This window comes from Diplotaxodon limnothrissa, linkage group LG3 (assembly GCF_057381915.1).
Source record: "Diplotaxodon limnothrissa isolate DT_005_m linkage group LG3, D_limnothrissa_male_GT1.1, whole genome shotgun sequence".
NCBI classification, from domain to species: domain Eukaryota; kingdom Metazoa; phylum Chordata; class Actinopteri; order Cichliformes; family Cichlidae; genus Diplotaxodon; species Diplotaxodon limnothrissa.
Window position 1 is genome coordinate 1,304,793 of NC_140598.1, and position 16,758 is coordinate 1,321,550.

The window sequence follows — 16,758 nt, forward strand, 5'->3', positions numbered from 1 at the left end:
CCGCCCCTGCACAGTTACCAGCTGTCAGCTACAAAGATGATGGGTGGTTATCTTCCGTCCCTCTGTCCTTTACCTTTTCCTTTTCTTCTGACCACCCATTGTCTTGACCATCCAGCTGATACTAGAATTAATATCAAATAAATTCTAACAGCAGCTGATCAAGCTTAAACGTGCTGCTGTTGTTTAGCGTGACATCCGCTGGTTTCCTCTTTCTGGCGCAAAGTGGGCGATAAACAAACACGAGAGAAAAGCCAATCAGCTGATCATTTATTAGTTTCATGATTGAAGTTGCAACAGGCGAGAGAATGACAGGGGAAGAGTCCGCTGTGCAGCGTAACGAGAGAATAAATCCAGCTTTGTGTCTTTTTCCATTGTAGCTGATGTACGGGACAAACTGTGTTCCTTTTCAGCTCAATACGAAATGTGTAATATTTTCTCTGAATGCGGGACGATTCCGTTTGCACGGGACGTTTGGCAACTCTACTAACGAACCTTATGAATACAAGAAAGTTCACCATCAGTAACAAAGCACGCACCCAGCTGTATAGAAAGTCTGTCATGCTAGCTAGCGCGCAGTACGACTTATTGTAACTGATTGTAAAAAGTCAGCACAACGAAAATATACATAATGTCTTACCTGACATTCAGTTCACCGGACACTCGTACCGGCGGCGCGAGAGAGAGAGAGGGGTGTGAAACGAGACAGAGAACCGCTCTCGGTGTAAGCCAGGCCCGGTCGCTCGGCTCCTGCATGTCCTTTCTGTCATACACCGGTGGCTAGCTGCCCTCTGTTGGAGCTCCGCGTTAGCCACCACCAAACAACTCAGTTATTTTTGCACATCGACCAGCATCTGGACAATCCACCACCTTTCACTGTTTATACCATTACTAAAATGAATAAATGAATCATCGGCCCATAAAAACGAAACTGTGACTCCGAGTCTGTGCGAGTATTTGTGAGAGACCCGGGAGGTGAAACAAGAGAGAGAGTCGCCCTAGCTGTTGCTTTTCAGCCAAGCGCTAGCTAGCCGGCTTGCTGCCATATGGCAGCAACATCGTCAGAGCACTGTTGTTAATATGGGATGTCTTGATAAAACGAACAGATATTTGAAGTTTACACAGCTACATTTTTGCCTGAAAATATCTTAAAAGTTTATTTTGTCACCTAGAAACATTAATAAAAGCAATATATAAAACGAAGAGGTGGGCTCCATTGTTTGACTGGCAGAGGTGAGCTATGAATTGTGGGATATGGCGGCAGAGGTGTGCTATGAATTGTGGGATATGGAGTTTTCCATCATGTCAATGGGCCAAAATTTGCACTAAAATATTAATATTTAAAAAAGTATAAAAGTCATAAACACCAAAAGTCATAGTACACCATTCCAGATCCAGCCGCACAAAATGATATAACATATGTGAAGCTTGTCTCAAAACTGTGGGGTGAGTTATTAAGTGTGCCTCTTGGCATAGGCACACTTAATAATTAGTTATTGTACTTAAGGCACTTCAGGTATCTGTACTTGAGTATTTTTATTTTCAGACTACTTTTTACTTTTATTCCCTACATTTTTAAACAAATATCTGTACTTTCTATTTCTTACATTTTCAAAACAAATTAATCAGATTTACTAATTCATTTCCCTCTCATTCTGTAAGACTGAATTTAAAATGCAGATAAGAAAATGAAGTGGTGGATGTATCTCTCACTTAATATAAACTTCAAGAAATTAATCAGCCAAGATCAGAAGATTCTAACTAATCCCTAACAAACATTGAAGACTGTGTAAAGAGGAATACTGACTGGATCAACTTTATGGAAAAAAAACGTACTGACTTTGATGTGTTCTTTGTTTATAAATGAGTCATTTTGTGTTTTTCACAGTTCAAAGATGGAGGAACCTGCTCAGACACAACTTCTGAAAACGCTGGGAGATTTGGGAGAAAAGGAACTGAAATATTTTAAGTGGTATCTACAGAAACCTCAGTTACTGGGCGGTTTACCAGTAATCCCAAAGACTGATCTTCAGATGGGTGATAAAACAGAGACAGTGAATTTGATGATCAGCAAATACAAATTTGAAGATGCTTTGGAAGTCACAAAGAAGATTTTGGAAAAAGTCAAGACTCAAACAAGTCAGTAAGGGGTAAACAAAATAACACGAAACATGAAATTTTGGCTGAATTATGTCTTGATGCCTGCTTAATCATCCATGTAAAGAAATCCCCAAAAGGTTGATTCTGTTCATCATTCATTCTGTTTGTCATTCATCCAAGTGACTTCTTCAGTCTCAGCTGACTGCAGGTTCCCCCAATCTTATAAAGAGTACATTTGCACAAAAAATGAAACCAGCCCACTGTATGAACAATGGGCTGTGAGGTCAGTTCCTTGATCATTTATATGCAAATATAAAAGTCTCAAATTGATCAAGGAGCATTTTCCCTTTTCACGTAAATGGCCTCCTTGACTCCGCGCTCAAACCAGCGTTCCTCCCTGTCCAGGATGTTACATCCTCATCATTGAAAGAGCGTCCACTGGCCTTTAGGTGTATCCTCTTAGCCAGAGGTTGTTTGGTTTCCCTGATGTATGAATCCTGGCAATCCTCCTGCACTTAACAGCGTACACTATGTTACTCTGTTTGTGTTGGGGACCCGATCCTTGGGGTGGACCAGTTTTTTGCGCAGCGTGTTTTGAGGTTTAAAAGCCATGGAGATGCGGTGTTTAGAGAAAATGCATCTCAACTGTTCCAATACTCCTGACACATACGGGATCACTAAGCTTTTTCACTTAAGCAGCGGTTGTCCTTCTCTCCTGGATCATCCTGGAGCTTCCTTTAGGCGCCTTCTCAGCTTTGACAAATGTCCAGGTGGGATAACCACATTTACTCAGGGCCTTCTTCTTTATGGATATGCAATATTAGTTGATGTTCTTCCATAAATCCAACAATGAACATGTAACAAGGAACGTAATTGAAAAGAAAATAACATAACAGCTTCACCCATGGTTAAACCAACAACTAATAAAATACCATTGTGAACATTATGAACCCCACCACCGGTCCTTGTTGGAGGACGCTGAACAGACAGGGAAACTGACTTGCAGGGGCAGAACATGGCTGTGATGATGAACTGGTGCTGGTGGGGGGGGGGTGGCAGACAGCACCAGGAGAGGATGCTTTAAGTGCAGGTGATTATGCATAGCAGATGTTGTAAGATGTTTGATATCTCTGCCTCTGCTGATTTGACTTTTGCACACAATACATAACAGTTTGGTTTCATCTGCAGCACTGAAAGTAAAAGACCCAGGGAAACTGAGTTAACGAAGATAAGATAAGATAACTTTTATCAGTCCCACACGTGGGAAATGTATTTCATCACAGCAGGAAGTGGACAGTGCAAAAGTTAGATAGCAAAAATTAGAATACAATAAGAATAAAATACTGTACATAACTGTACAGAATACAATAGAGTAAAATAAAATACTTTATACAGTGGAATAATATAGAATAAAATAGACAATAGGATAAAAATAGAATACAAATTCTATATACAACTGAGTAAAAAAAATAATTAATTATAAAATATTAAATAATAACAATAAAAAACAATAAAAATCCGTAAAAAACATAAATTTCACACCCAAACCTCAACTCTCGCAGCCCAGTACCAAACCACTCATGGACCAGTACCGATCCATGGCCCGGGGCTTGGGGACCGCTGGTCTAAATTGCCGAGCTAACAGAGCTCCATAAACAGAGCGAACATGAGAGCACCCGACTGCATAACGTCAGTAATGCAGCATAACTGATTAATCTCCCGATCTTCACCAAAGTTATAAACTGCCTCTGAAAACCAGTTAAGGTACAAAACAATCTATTCAACAAAAATAGTGATGCAGTTCAGTCTTTTATCACTCAGCTGTGCCGTCTCAGTTGCTGTGTGGAGCAGCCGGTGTCAGTCACTTTTTTGCACGTCACTCACTCACTCACTCACTCACTCATCCGGTCATGTACTGTGGTCTCATAAGGAAACTCATCTTTCTGATATACATTTTTTCTTGTTCCCGAATACAAATATTTTTTTAAAGTATTTGTGTGAAATAAGTATTTGTAAAAAACACATTATTTGTGCATTTCCGAATACCGTATTCGAGTTCACCTCCACCCCTATTCTGTGGGGATGGTGTTCTCTCTGTGTTGTAGTTTCCAGATGACACCCACTTTATGCTCCAGTGGATGATGAGAGTCAAACCTTAAATACGTATGTGTAGGTTTACGGTACACGTCAGCTTTTAGATGTCCCCCATTCAAAATCTCACAGTCTAAGAAGGCCAACCTGCCACTTTTCATATCCTCCCTGGTAAATTTGATGTGTCGGTCTACCGAGTTAATGTGATCCATGAAATGTGGTAGATCCTGAGATTTGATTTTCACCCAGGTGTCATCCACATACCTGAACCAATGGCTTGGTGGTGTTCCAGGGTAGGATAGCAAAGCCCTCTTTTCCACTTCTTCCAAGTACAAATTAGCCACGATGGGTGAAACTGGGGAACCCATGGCACACCCATGTTTCTGCCTGTAGAACTGACCCTTGTATGTGAAATAGGTGGGATGAAGACACAGTTCCAAAAGCAAACACACTTGGTCAGTGCTGAGAGTGGTCCTGTTGCTGAGGTTGGTGTCATCCTGTAATCTCTTATGAACTACCTCCAACGCTTCCATGACTGGGATGCAAGTGAAGAGAGATGCCAACCATCCCTTTAATGTTAACTAGTAATGACTTCATGAACTTCTTCACAAATAAAATTTTTATCATTAGAGAAAAAATGACCAATAATCATCCCACAGATGTAATATTATCTACAGCTACTCTTAGTACCATTGATGTTAAGTTAGACTCTTTTTCTCCAATTGATCTTTCTGAGTTAACTTCAATAATTACTTCCTCCAAACATCAACATGTCTTTTAGACCCCATTCCTACAAAACTGCTCAAAGAAGTCCTGCCATTAATTAATTCTTCGATCTTAAATATGATCAACCTATCTCTAATAATCGGCTATGTACCACAGGCCTTCAAGCTGGCTGTAGTTAAACCTTTACTCAAAAAGCATCTCTAGACCCAGCAGTCTTAGCTAATTATAGGTCAATCTCCAACCTTCCTTTCATATCAAACATCCTTGAAAGAGTAGTTGTCAAACAGCTAACAGATCATCTGCAGAGGAATGGTTTATTTGAAGAGTTTCAGTCAGGTTTCAGAGCTCATCACAGCACAGAAACAGCTTTAGTGAAGGTTACAAATGATCTTCTTATGGCCTCTGACAGTGGACTCATCTCTGTGCTTGTCCTGCTAGACCTCAGTGCAGCGTTCGATACTGTCGACCATAATATCCTATTAGAGCGATTAGAACATGCTGTAGGTATTACAGGTACTGCGCTGCAGTGGTTTGTATCATATCTATCTAATAGACTCCAATTTGTGCATGTAAATGGAGAGTCCTCTTCACACACTGAGGTTAATGTCTGTGAAGGTTCTCAGTCATCCAGGTCATCGTAGTCAAAGGAGCTTGCAAAGAAAAGCGTCTGGACTTCTTTAAGTTGCTTGAAGACGTTTCACCTCTCATCTGAGAAGCTTCTTCAGTTCTAAGGTCAAATGGTGGAGAGTCCCAGATATAAACCTAGTGGGAGTGACCCCCCACAGAGGGACAAAAGGACCCCTGATGATCCTCTAATCACCTGAGCCAAGGTGTGAAATTGGGTGTGGGACCCAATCAGCCAGAGTTTTGGGTGAGCTCATTGTGAAACCTGGCCCCACCTTGTCATGCGAATTCCTGAGGTCAGATGGCCCAGGATGTGAGTGGGCGTTAAGGCGTCTGGGAAGGATCTCAAAACTGGATTATAGATGGCAGAGAGTTGGTGTCGTAAACCCCCGCCTCTGTTCAAAGATGGTCGCTCACAGTGGACATAGATGCTTCTTTCACTCCTCTTTCAAACCATCTGTCCTCTCTGTCCAAAATGTGAACATTGGCATCCTCAAAGAGTGTCCTTTATCCTTAAGATGCAGATGGACAGCTGAGTCTTGTCCTGTGGAGGTGGCTCTTCTATGTTGTGCCATGCGCTTGTGAAGTGGCTGTTTGGTCTCTCCAATGTAGAGGTCTGGGCATTCCTCGCTGCACTGTACAGCATAGCCAAACATCAGGATAAGTGCGTCGCTGAAGATAGTGATATGGCCATTCACAATTGCCTGGTCCACAGATAACATGAAGTGCTCGGCTGCCAAAGTAGAGTTTCCTGTTGTGTATTTGAACAAGAGACAAAGGGACAAAAAAAAACAAGTCCACACATGACTCAAACAACAAACTGCAATGTTACAACTGATGTATATCAATATACACTGGCATGCAGTTTGGGCCCCCCGGTCAACTGCAAGGAGTCCAAATTTTTGCTGTGGGCCCTTTCCTTTTCTGTTTAAAAAAATATATATATATGAAAATGATTTTATTTAAAATTAAATGTCATCTGTAACTTTATGCCATTTGGAAATTATTTCATCTTCCACTTGCTTAACTGTTCATATGAATCAAAATTTTGACCATAGGTGCCCAAACATTTACATTAAAGCACCACAACTGTGACAGTCGTAATCTTTTGACATCCTTAAATGCAGCACAATACTCGCCTTTACAGCTTACTGAATAAATTTGAGAACTCACGCCACTAATCTGCAGAGGAAGAAAAAAAACCCCTTATAAATCATGAAACCTTCCAAAATCCAAATACAGGCATGCAATGTACGTTTATATGTAGTCAAATAATTCACCTCATCTGCTTAGGTCTACTACCTCTCTACAAAATAAAAGAAAATACTTGGCTTATCCTTTACATGTCCATTACATTTTACAGGGCAAAGCTAGCACAGTGGGCTACTTCTATTTCCCTCACTTCATCACGCAGCACATGTTGGTGCACACGAGCTAGAGTGGAACAGGTCGCCTATTAACTCTTAAGTTGCATACTTAATTTCACATTAAGACAAATGCATCAGTGGCAGCTGTTGTCGTGGGGCCCCTAACGGGTATTAGCGGTGTAGAAACTATCCGCGTAGCAACTGCTGTGTTTACACGGTCACAGAAAGCTGGCAGCTAACAAATTATCAAACAACAACTCTGCTAGCCAGCAAGCTAGCGGCTGGTCTAACTACACCTTATACTGACGGATGGCATGCTTTGCCTGCATAGCTAGGGATTCCATGCCTTTTACCGTCTCAGTAAACTATGAGCCATAGTGGTCAAGCAATTCCAAGTTAATTCTACTAAGCTGAGTTTGATATACTTGCCTTGCAGCAGTGCATGGATGATCTTTCACCAACGTCTCTCTTCCTCCGCGCTTTCCAAGCCATACACGTGACCTTGTGGTTGTTAGTTCAAATTCCTCATGTTGTTATGTGTCCCAACATCCAATAGCATGTCACACTTTTTTCATGACCGTGTCCTTACCCCAGGTGCAGAGGCCTATCTCTGTTCAGGAATGTTGTAAATACTTTGAGATTTATATTAATTGCAATTCCTACCTCTACATTTATTTTTAAAAATATATCATTAGCACAGTGTGGCCATGCAAGGTTTTATATGTTTTTTTTAGTTTTTATTCCTATTAGTTATATTTTCACTTTTTACCTCTGAATTATTGAAAAAGAGCTAGATGACATTTTCAGCAAAATTATAATTCAAATACTCATTTAATAATTAATTGTTCTCATTATATTTTAGATCATTTTAATTATATTTTTCCATAGTTTTACATTTGAATTTAACAGTTCAATCTTTCAAATAATGGACAAATATTTGTGAAAGTATTTTAACAATCTAAATATGCATATGTACAGAAAAATATATTTAAAAAACAAGAGAATTATGTTTTATTACATTTACAGTGATTTTATGTTATTTTACATTTGACATATAAAATCACATTCTATTTATGTAAATTTAATGATATTGTAGGAAAACAGTACAAAACTGTAACATACGCAGTAAAATACTTTGATTTTACAATTTGGTTTTACAGTGTGTGTCTGTATATAACAAAAGACCTTTTCATAATTTCAGATTTCCTTCAACAGGTAAATTTTCACAAGTTGTGGTGAAACAAGGTAAAGAAGGTAAGAGTTCAAGATTTCAGCAGTGTGAAGTAATATTGTTGACAATATATAACACATGCCAGAACTATTAGTGCCCCTATGAAAATGTACTTCCCAACTGCGGCTTTCTCTGTTTTGTTGTCCTATTTCTCACGCTTTCATCAATTTAAATTTTACAAGGTTTCTATTGACTAGATTTCTTGTCAGAGGGGGATACTATGAGTTGCTGGCAGGGTGAGAAATAAAGGAAAGAAATCTAGCTCCCCATGCCCCACTATTACATTGTGTTAGTGATATGTGACTGTAAGTGTTATTCTTTCTAAAGAGCTTGGGTCAGTCTGAATTAAAATTTAGTTTCTGACAAGTTAGCGTTCCCTGTTGAGATCATTTAATGCACAGTATAAATGGTCGTAATTTAGATTTCTAGTATTTCAGATGTTTTTATTCTGCTTATGAGCTGACTCCAGAAAAGTTCTTATCATAGTTTATATGAAAATCAAAGAGTTCAGTATGTTTGAAAATGTGTCAGAGTAAAGCCATCCATGATAGATACAGTCTGACTTCTGTTTCAGAATTCTTCAAACGTGTCAGATAGCCTGTGCATGTTCAGTTAATGCAGAAAGTCAATGACATGACTGTTTCTGTCTTATTGACATCTACTTTTTAATATTTTTGTTCAATAAGAGGCTCTCACAAAGTGTCAGCATGAGCTCAAAGCTAAGTTGAACAAGAGATTCCTGCATTTGTTGGAAGGGATTGCAGAAGAAGAAGACCCAACCCTTCTGAATCAGATCTACACAGAACTCTGGATCACAGAGGGAGAGACTACAGAGGTCAATGATGAACATGAGGTCAGACAGATTGAAACAGCATCCAGGAAACCAGACAGACCAGAAACAACAATCAGACAAGAAGACATCTTTAAAGCCTCACCTGGAAGAGATGAACCAATCAGAACAGTGCTGACAATGGGGTTGGCTGGCATTGGCAAAACAGTCTTAACACAGAAATACACCCTGGACTGGGCTGAAGACAAAGCCAACCAGGACATCCAGTTCATATTTCCATTCACTTTCAGAGAGCTGAATGTGCTGAAAGAGGAAAAGTTCAGCTTGGTGGGACTTGTTCATCACTTCTTTACTGAAACCAAAGAAGCAGAAATCTGCAGCTTTGAAGACTTCCAGGTTGTGTTCATCTTTGATGGTCTGGATGAGTGTCGACTTCCTCTGGACTTCCATGAAACTACAATCCTAACTGACCCTAGAAAGTCCACCTCAGTGGATGTGCTGCTGATAAACCTCATCAGGGGGAAACTGCTTCCCTCTGCTCGCCTCTGGATAACCACACGACCTGCAGCAGCCAATCAGATCCCTCCTGACTGTGTTCACATGGTAACAGAGGTCAGAGGGTTCACCGAAACAAAGAAGGAGGAGTACCTTAGGAAGAGATTCAGAGATGAGGAGCAGGCCAGCAGGATCATCTCTCACATCAAGACATCACGAAGCCTCCACATCATGTGCCACATCCCAGTCTTCTGCTGGATCACTGCTACAGTTCTGGAGGATGTGCTGGAAACCAGAGAGGGAGGACAGCTGCCCAAGACCCTGACTGAGATGTACATCTACTTCCTGGTGGTTCAGGCCAAAGTGAAGAAGGTCAAGTATGATGGAGGAGCTGAGACAGATCCACACTGGAGTCCAGAGTATTGGGGGATGATTGAGTCTCTGGGAAAACTGGCTTTTGATCAGCTGCAGAAAGGAAACCTGATCTTCTATGAATCAGACCTGACAGAGTGTGGCATCGATATCAGAGCAGCCTCAGTGTACTCAGGAGTGTTCACACAGATCTTTAAAGAGGAGAGAGGACTGTACCAGGACAAGGTGTTCTGCTTCATCCATCTGAGTGTTCAGGAGTTTCTGGCTGCTCTTCATGTCCATCTGACCTTCATCAACTCTGGACTCAATCTGCTGGAAGAACAACAAACAACCTCGAGGAAGCCTGAAATAAGAGAATCTGCTGAGAAATACTTCTACCAGAGTGCTGTGGACAAGGCCTTACAGAGTTCAAATGGACACCTGGACTTGTTCCTCCGCTTCCTCCTGAGTCTTTCACTGCAGACCAATCAGGATCTTCTAGAAGGTCTGCTGACACAGACCAGAAGTTGCTCACAGACCAGTAAGGAAACAGTCCAGTACATGAAGAAGAAGCTCAGTGAGAATCTTTCTACAGAGAAAAGCATCAATCTTTTCCACTGTCTGAATGAGCTTAAAGATATTTCTGTAGCAGAGGAGATCCAACTATCACTGAGATCAGGAAGCCTCTCCACAGATAAACTGTCTCCTGCTCAGTGGTCAGCTCTGGTCTTCATCTTACTGTCATCAGAAGAAGATCTGGATGTGTTTGACCTGAAGAAATACTCTGCTTCAGAGGAGGCTCTTCTGAGGTTGCTGCCAGTGGTCAAAGCCTCCAAGAAAGCTCTGTAAGTAAATATACACTCATCAATCAAAAGATAACCTTTTCATCATTGTTTGTTAAGAATTCTCTTATTATCTCCATAGATTGAGTAGCTGTAACCTCACAGAGAGAAGTTGTAAAGCTCTGTCCTCAGTTCTAAGTTTCCAGTTATCTAGTCTGAGACACCTGGACCTGAGTAACAATGATCTTAAGGATGCAGGAGTAAAGGCTCTGTTTGCTGAATTGGCAAATCCACCCTGTAAGCTGGAAACACTAAGGTCAGATGACATTACAGTTTTTTTATTTTGTTTTTTATGTTATGAAGGAGGCGTTACCTACTAATACAAATCTCATTCATGATATAATGTGATTTAAACCTATTGTTGTTATCACTCTGTGATATTTCAGATATTTCTAACATTATGGCTTTTATGTACAACTAATCAATGTGCACCCAAAATAACAAGCTACTTTAAACACTCAAAATCCACGATTTAGTTTATTTCAAAACAAATTTGAACTTTTTAATTTTTCTCATATAGGGAAATGTCTGATGGGATCTGAAAGAATGTTGAAATGGTGATAATTATATCTTAAAAATGTATAAAATTAATTTAAATGAAGTTGTATAATTTGAGGAAAAGTGATGGGAAAAAAATTAAGAAAATCTCACCACAATATATATATACATAGATAAACATGAAATTATAATGTACAGTCAGTATGGTTTCAGACCAATCAGATCAACATCCATGGCATTAATGGAACTAATTAAAAATATCACCAACAATATCGATCAAAGACAATGTACAGTTGGTGTTTTCATTGACCTAAAAAAAAATGCTTTTGACACAATTAATCATGAAATATTACTTGATAAACTGGAGTACTATGGCATTAGAGGCGTGGTGCTAGAGTGGGTCAGGAGTTATTTGAGAGACAGGCAACAATTGTGAAGGTTGGTGAATATCAATCAGTACCTGGACATTGTTTGTGGAGTTCCACAGGGGTCAGTATTGGGACCAAAACTGTTATTTTATTTGCAGATAATACAAATATTTTTTGTGCTGGAGAGAATTCACAACAGCTTATGGAAATTGTCACACAAGAAATGATTCAACAGAAAACATGGTTTGACAGAAACAAGTTATCACTAAATTTGAATAAAACTACATTTATGTTATTTGGAAATTAATAAAAAGATACTGGAGCAAAATTGTTGATAAATAATGTTGAAGTAGAGAAAGTTTCTCATACAAATTTTCTGGGTGTGATAATAGATAACAAAATCTGCTGAAAACCTCACATAAGAGCTAAACTGTGAAGAAGCATCTCTGTTATGAGTAAAGCTAAACATCCTTTGCCTTCCAAATCACTCCAGGTACTTTACTGTACACTTATACTGCCATATTTGGAATACTGTGTGGAAATCTGGGGAAATACATACAATACTTCACTGCAACCGTTATGTAAAATTAAAAAAAAAAAAGCAATCAGGATGATTACTAAAGCAGGAGACCACACTAACATTATGTTCTTGAAATTAAAATCCTGAAGTTTATGGATCTTGTAAAATATAAACTGCAAAAATTATGTAGAAAGCCAGATATAATATCTTACCAGGAAATGTACAGAGGGTTTTTTTGACAGAGAAGGGGACTATGAATTGAGGGGGAAAATTAAATAAAAAATCTGAAGACTCTTAAAGCACAGACAAAGGTTAAAACCTGTTGTGTTACCATTTGTGGGGTAAAACTGTGGAACAGCTTTGCTGTGGACCTACAGCAATGTTCCAGCATTAGTCAGTTCATAAAGATGTTTCGTTTACTGCTTTTGGAAGAATACGAAACTAATCAAGTTGATCACCCGTTGTCAATGTAACTATCCTAAAATGTATGTATCATTGTAGCTATGTTAATACATGTCCTTCATTCCTTGTTTATTGTGTGGGGTAAGTGATGATGGGAATTAGGGGTAACAATGAACAGTGGGATTTAATAGCATGTTGAGCATGGGGTAGGGACTAATAAGTATGTTATACTTCTTTCTACTCTATTTCGGACTCATTGTAATGTCATTTAGACTCTATTTTATTTTATTTATTTTCTTTTTTGTTTTGTCTGAGCACATACATGTGTGTATTTGCATATATATTCGTATTTATACATGTAAACACAAGTATGTGTACTTGTATATATTGTTTTTCTGTATACGTCTGAAATAAAGATACAATAATCAATAACCAATTTCAGTATTGACTGAGACACTGAGATAATCCAAAAATATTCGCTAATTTAAAACTTGATTGGAACAATACATCTGAATGAAGTTACGTTAAAGTAACAGAATGCTGGGAAAGTGGTAGTAAATAGAAACTGGCCGTATCAAATATTTGAATGTTGTGTTCCCATTATAACTGATTCTTTGTTTACCCGAGATACAGTTTTTTGGGGGTGAAAATATGAAAGGAAAACCTTCTTTTCTGTTTGTTTTTTTCATGTCTTCAGTCTTTCAGGCTGTCTGATGACAGATGAAGGCTGTGATTTTCTGGCTTCATTTCTGACCTCCCACCCCACCCATTTGAGAGAACTGGACTTGAGCTACAATTACATAGGAGACTCAGGAGAAAAGCTGCTGAACCAGCTTAGACTGGAGAGTATGAGGTAGTAGAGTGTGAAACACTGGAAACATTTCGTCTTGGTAGCATTTTGTATTTCAGTAAATTTATTAGATCTGGGAAGTAATTGTCATAGTACGGAAACACATTTAAAGGTTCCAAAGAGGTAAACCTATTTAGCAATAGTATAGTAATGTTTTGAGAGTCCTGCTTACAATAGAATCACGATATTATGGATGGTAAATGGCCTGCATTTGTATAGCGCTTTTCTAGTCATTAAGGACCCCAAAGCGCTTTACACTACATTCAATCATTCACACACACAGGCAATAGCAAGCTACATTGTAGCCACAGCGCACTGACAGAGGCGAGGCTGCCGGACACAGGCAAACATGTGGTTAGTATCTTGCCCAAGGATATTTGGCATGCAGCCAGGAGGCAGCCTGGGATCGAACCACCGACCTTCTGATTAGTGGCTGACCTGCTCTGCCACCTGAGCTACAGCCACCCAGGATATTATTGTAGCGATCGTGGCTCAAGATATGGCAGTTCGTCTTATAATTGGAAGGTTGCCGGTTCGAGCCCCGGTTCGGACAGCCTTTGTGTCGTTGTGTCCTTGGGCAAGACACTTCACCCGACTGCCTACCGGTAATGGCCAGAGGGACCGATGGCGTGATATGGCAGCCTCGCTTCTGTCATTCTGCCCCAGGGCATCTGTATCTAGAACTGTAGCTTGCCTTCACCAGTGTGTCAATGTGAGAGCGAATGAATAGTGGAATTGTAAAGCGCTTTAAAGGTCTCGAAAAAGCACTATATACATGCAATCCATTATTATTATTATAGCATACAATAATGTATACAATTTAGGGTGAAAAATGTAGGAAACACTCTTAGACTAGAGGGTTTTAGTAAATCTGATTGTAGCTCCTTGGTCTTATTTGCAAGCGATCTGGTGTTGGTGAGGAAGATAGATGAGAGCGTCTCGCTACATTCCTTTATCAGTGTGTAACAGTGTGTGTGTGAGAGCCATGTAATGTCCATGTGTGCATGCTGACTGTGCTGCTCTGACCCCCCTCCTCCTTTCAGGGTGGAGCCTGCTGGAGTCCGATGGTTGACACCAGGTCTGAGGAAGTGTAAGTGTGTTTTTAATGGGATTCATGAAAACAAAGCAGCACACATTCAACCATCTTCATCATGTCAGGAGTCATCATCAAAGTGTCAATCAATGAACAGATGATGGATCAATAACTGCAGCTGGATTGTGTTTGTTCTTTCCATCAGATTCCTGTCAACTCACAATCGACACAAACACAGTGAACACAAACCTCCAACTGTCTGACAACAACAGGAAGGTGACACGTGTGAAGGAGGTTCAGTCATATCCTGATCATCCAGACAGATTTGATTATTATCATCAGCTGCTGTGTAGAAATGGTCTGACTGGTCGCTGTTACTGGGAGGTCGAGTGGAGAGGAGACGTTGATATATCAGTGAGTTACAGAAGAATCAGAAGGAAAGGAAACAGTGATGACTGTTGGTTTGGACACAATGATCAGTCCTGGAGTCTGATCTGCTCTGATCGTGGTCCTCAGTCTGTCTGTCACAATAGAATAAAAACATCCATCTCCTCCTCCTCCTCCTCCTCCTCCTCTGTCTCTAACAGAGCAGCAGTGTATGTGGACTGTCCTGCTGGCACTCTGTCCTTCTACAGAGTCTCCTCTGACACTCTGATCCACCTCCACACCTTCAACACCACATTCACTCAAACTCTTTATCCTGGGTTTATGTTCTTGTCTCCTGGTTCCTCAGTGTCCCTGTGCTGAGTGGAGTGTAAAGAGTGTCTCCTGTTACAGAAACACTCTGACTGTTGAACAGATAGTTCAGTCTGTACATGTCTGTCTCTTTCACTCACAAACACGTTTTCAGATTCATGGATTCAATCAGTTGATGTTTGAAACTCTTCTAAATGATTCCTGGTAAACTTCTTCCTCTTCAGTCCTTTAAAGATGGAAGCTCCCATTATTCCAGGATCCACATGTTGTTTTTCTGTCTTTTTCCACTCAAAGCTTCACAGTGAATATCAGTATGTTGTGTTTCTCTGAAGCTCAGTTTACTTTAAACCGTTTAGTTACTGCCAGCTATCTTCAGGCTTGTGCTGTGGAGACCTTATCAGTGCACCTTGGCTCTCCTGTGAATGAAGATGGAGAAAGCACATTAAATGACTTTAACAGACTGGTAGAAAACCCTTTAACATGTGACTTCCTGTTCACCTATTGCTATGAGAATATTATTGCATTAACTTCAAATACATATTTGGAGTGCAAAACTGTTATAAGTTATATGTAATTGCGATGAGTCGATATTATGTTTCTCTGTGAGTTTTCTTTATGTACTACATCCCCTTTGTATTTAAGGCAGACTATGGGTGTCAGAAATTGTTAAGGAAAATGTTCTAAAACACTTCTTCAGTAAAGACTCAGAGAAGAGAAACACACAGAACTTCTTTTTTTTTGTCCCGTTTGGATCTTTAGCATCAGAATTGTTGTCTTAAGGCCAAGAAAGATGCCAAGCGGATTTATTTTACCAAGTGGATCATCATGGCCTTGCCATATTGGTCCATTTGATTGACCTTTATTATAATTATGAATTTATTTTATTTTCAGTTGCTACAAACGGGACAGACATAACTGTGGGATAGGACAGGGAGAAAGGATGAAAGAAAGAGAGGGAGAGAAAGAAAGAAAACCAAAGGGGAGAAGAGACGGTGAGAAGGGGGGGAAGAGAGAAAAAAAACAAACAAACAAAAAAAACAACAACTCCTGGGTCACCTGTATGGAGAAAAAAAACAGAAGAGAAAGCAAACAGCAAAGAGCAACATAATAAGAGAAAAAAAAGCACCATCACAATAAACTAGCTAGTCATAGATATCAATAGTTACTAAATAATAAACGATATTGTGCAGCACGCAAGATAGACAGCGCACAATGTGCTTTGAGGCAGCAGCCAAGAAAGCTGTAGTCCGCGTCTGTGAACACCCATGTGTACACCTGTGTGCATACCTGTGTGGATCAGCATGCTTGCATTCCAAAGGTTTCTCCATGTAATGATCTGCTAGGGAGTGTGGGGAGCCACAGCCCTGTCCTCTATGGTATCAAGCAGGTATGGAGGAGATCAAAACTCCAGACATCCAGAGGCCCCCAGAACACAAGAGACCAAGGAAGACCCACAGAGGGGCAGCTGCGCCACTGTCCCAGTAAGAGCTAAGGAGAGTCCCAGATGAGGGCTCACTCAGCAGCCGCGGAGCAGAAGCCAGGGGGAGTTGCAGTGACGCGCCCGTGAGCTCCGCTGGCAGCCAGCTGTGCCTGAGTGACCGAGCCCCAGGCCTAGAGGCCGGGGGCACCCCACCTGGACCGAGCGAGCCCCAATAAGCGGCCGCCAAGGAGTGAGCCGGTGTGTACCCGGACGCCCACCCCCAGATACAAAGAACCACCAACGCACCGACACCTGAGGGAGTCCGCCACTGGCAGGGGAAGTGGTGGTGGGTGGAGA

General features: G+C 40.4%; 2 protein-coding genes across 2 annotated transcripts in view; one reads left to right on the forward strand and one right to left on the reverse strand.

Moving 5' to 3' along the window:
* The window catches only part of LOC146634242 (uncharacterized), a 241,186-nt gene that overhangs the window by 75,452 nt on the left and 148,976 nt on the right, over positions 1-16,758 (reverse strand). The window lies entirely within an intron of this gene.
* On the forward strand, positions 1,893-15,032 carry LOC146634246 (protein NLRC3-like). The gene is made up of 7 exons (XM_085375516.1): positions 1,893-2,136; positions 8,121-8,159; positions 8,823-10,617; positions 10,697-10,870; positions 13,100-13,255; positions 14,296-14,342; positions 14,491-15,032. Exons 1-7 carry the CDS (start codon positions 1,893-1,895, stop codon positions 15,030-15,032), a joined length of 2,997 nt encoding a protein of 998 aa, XP_085231642.1.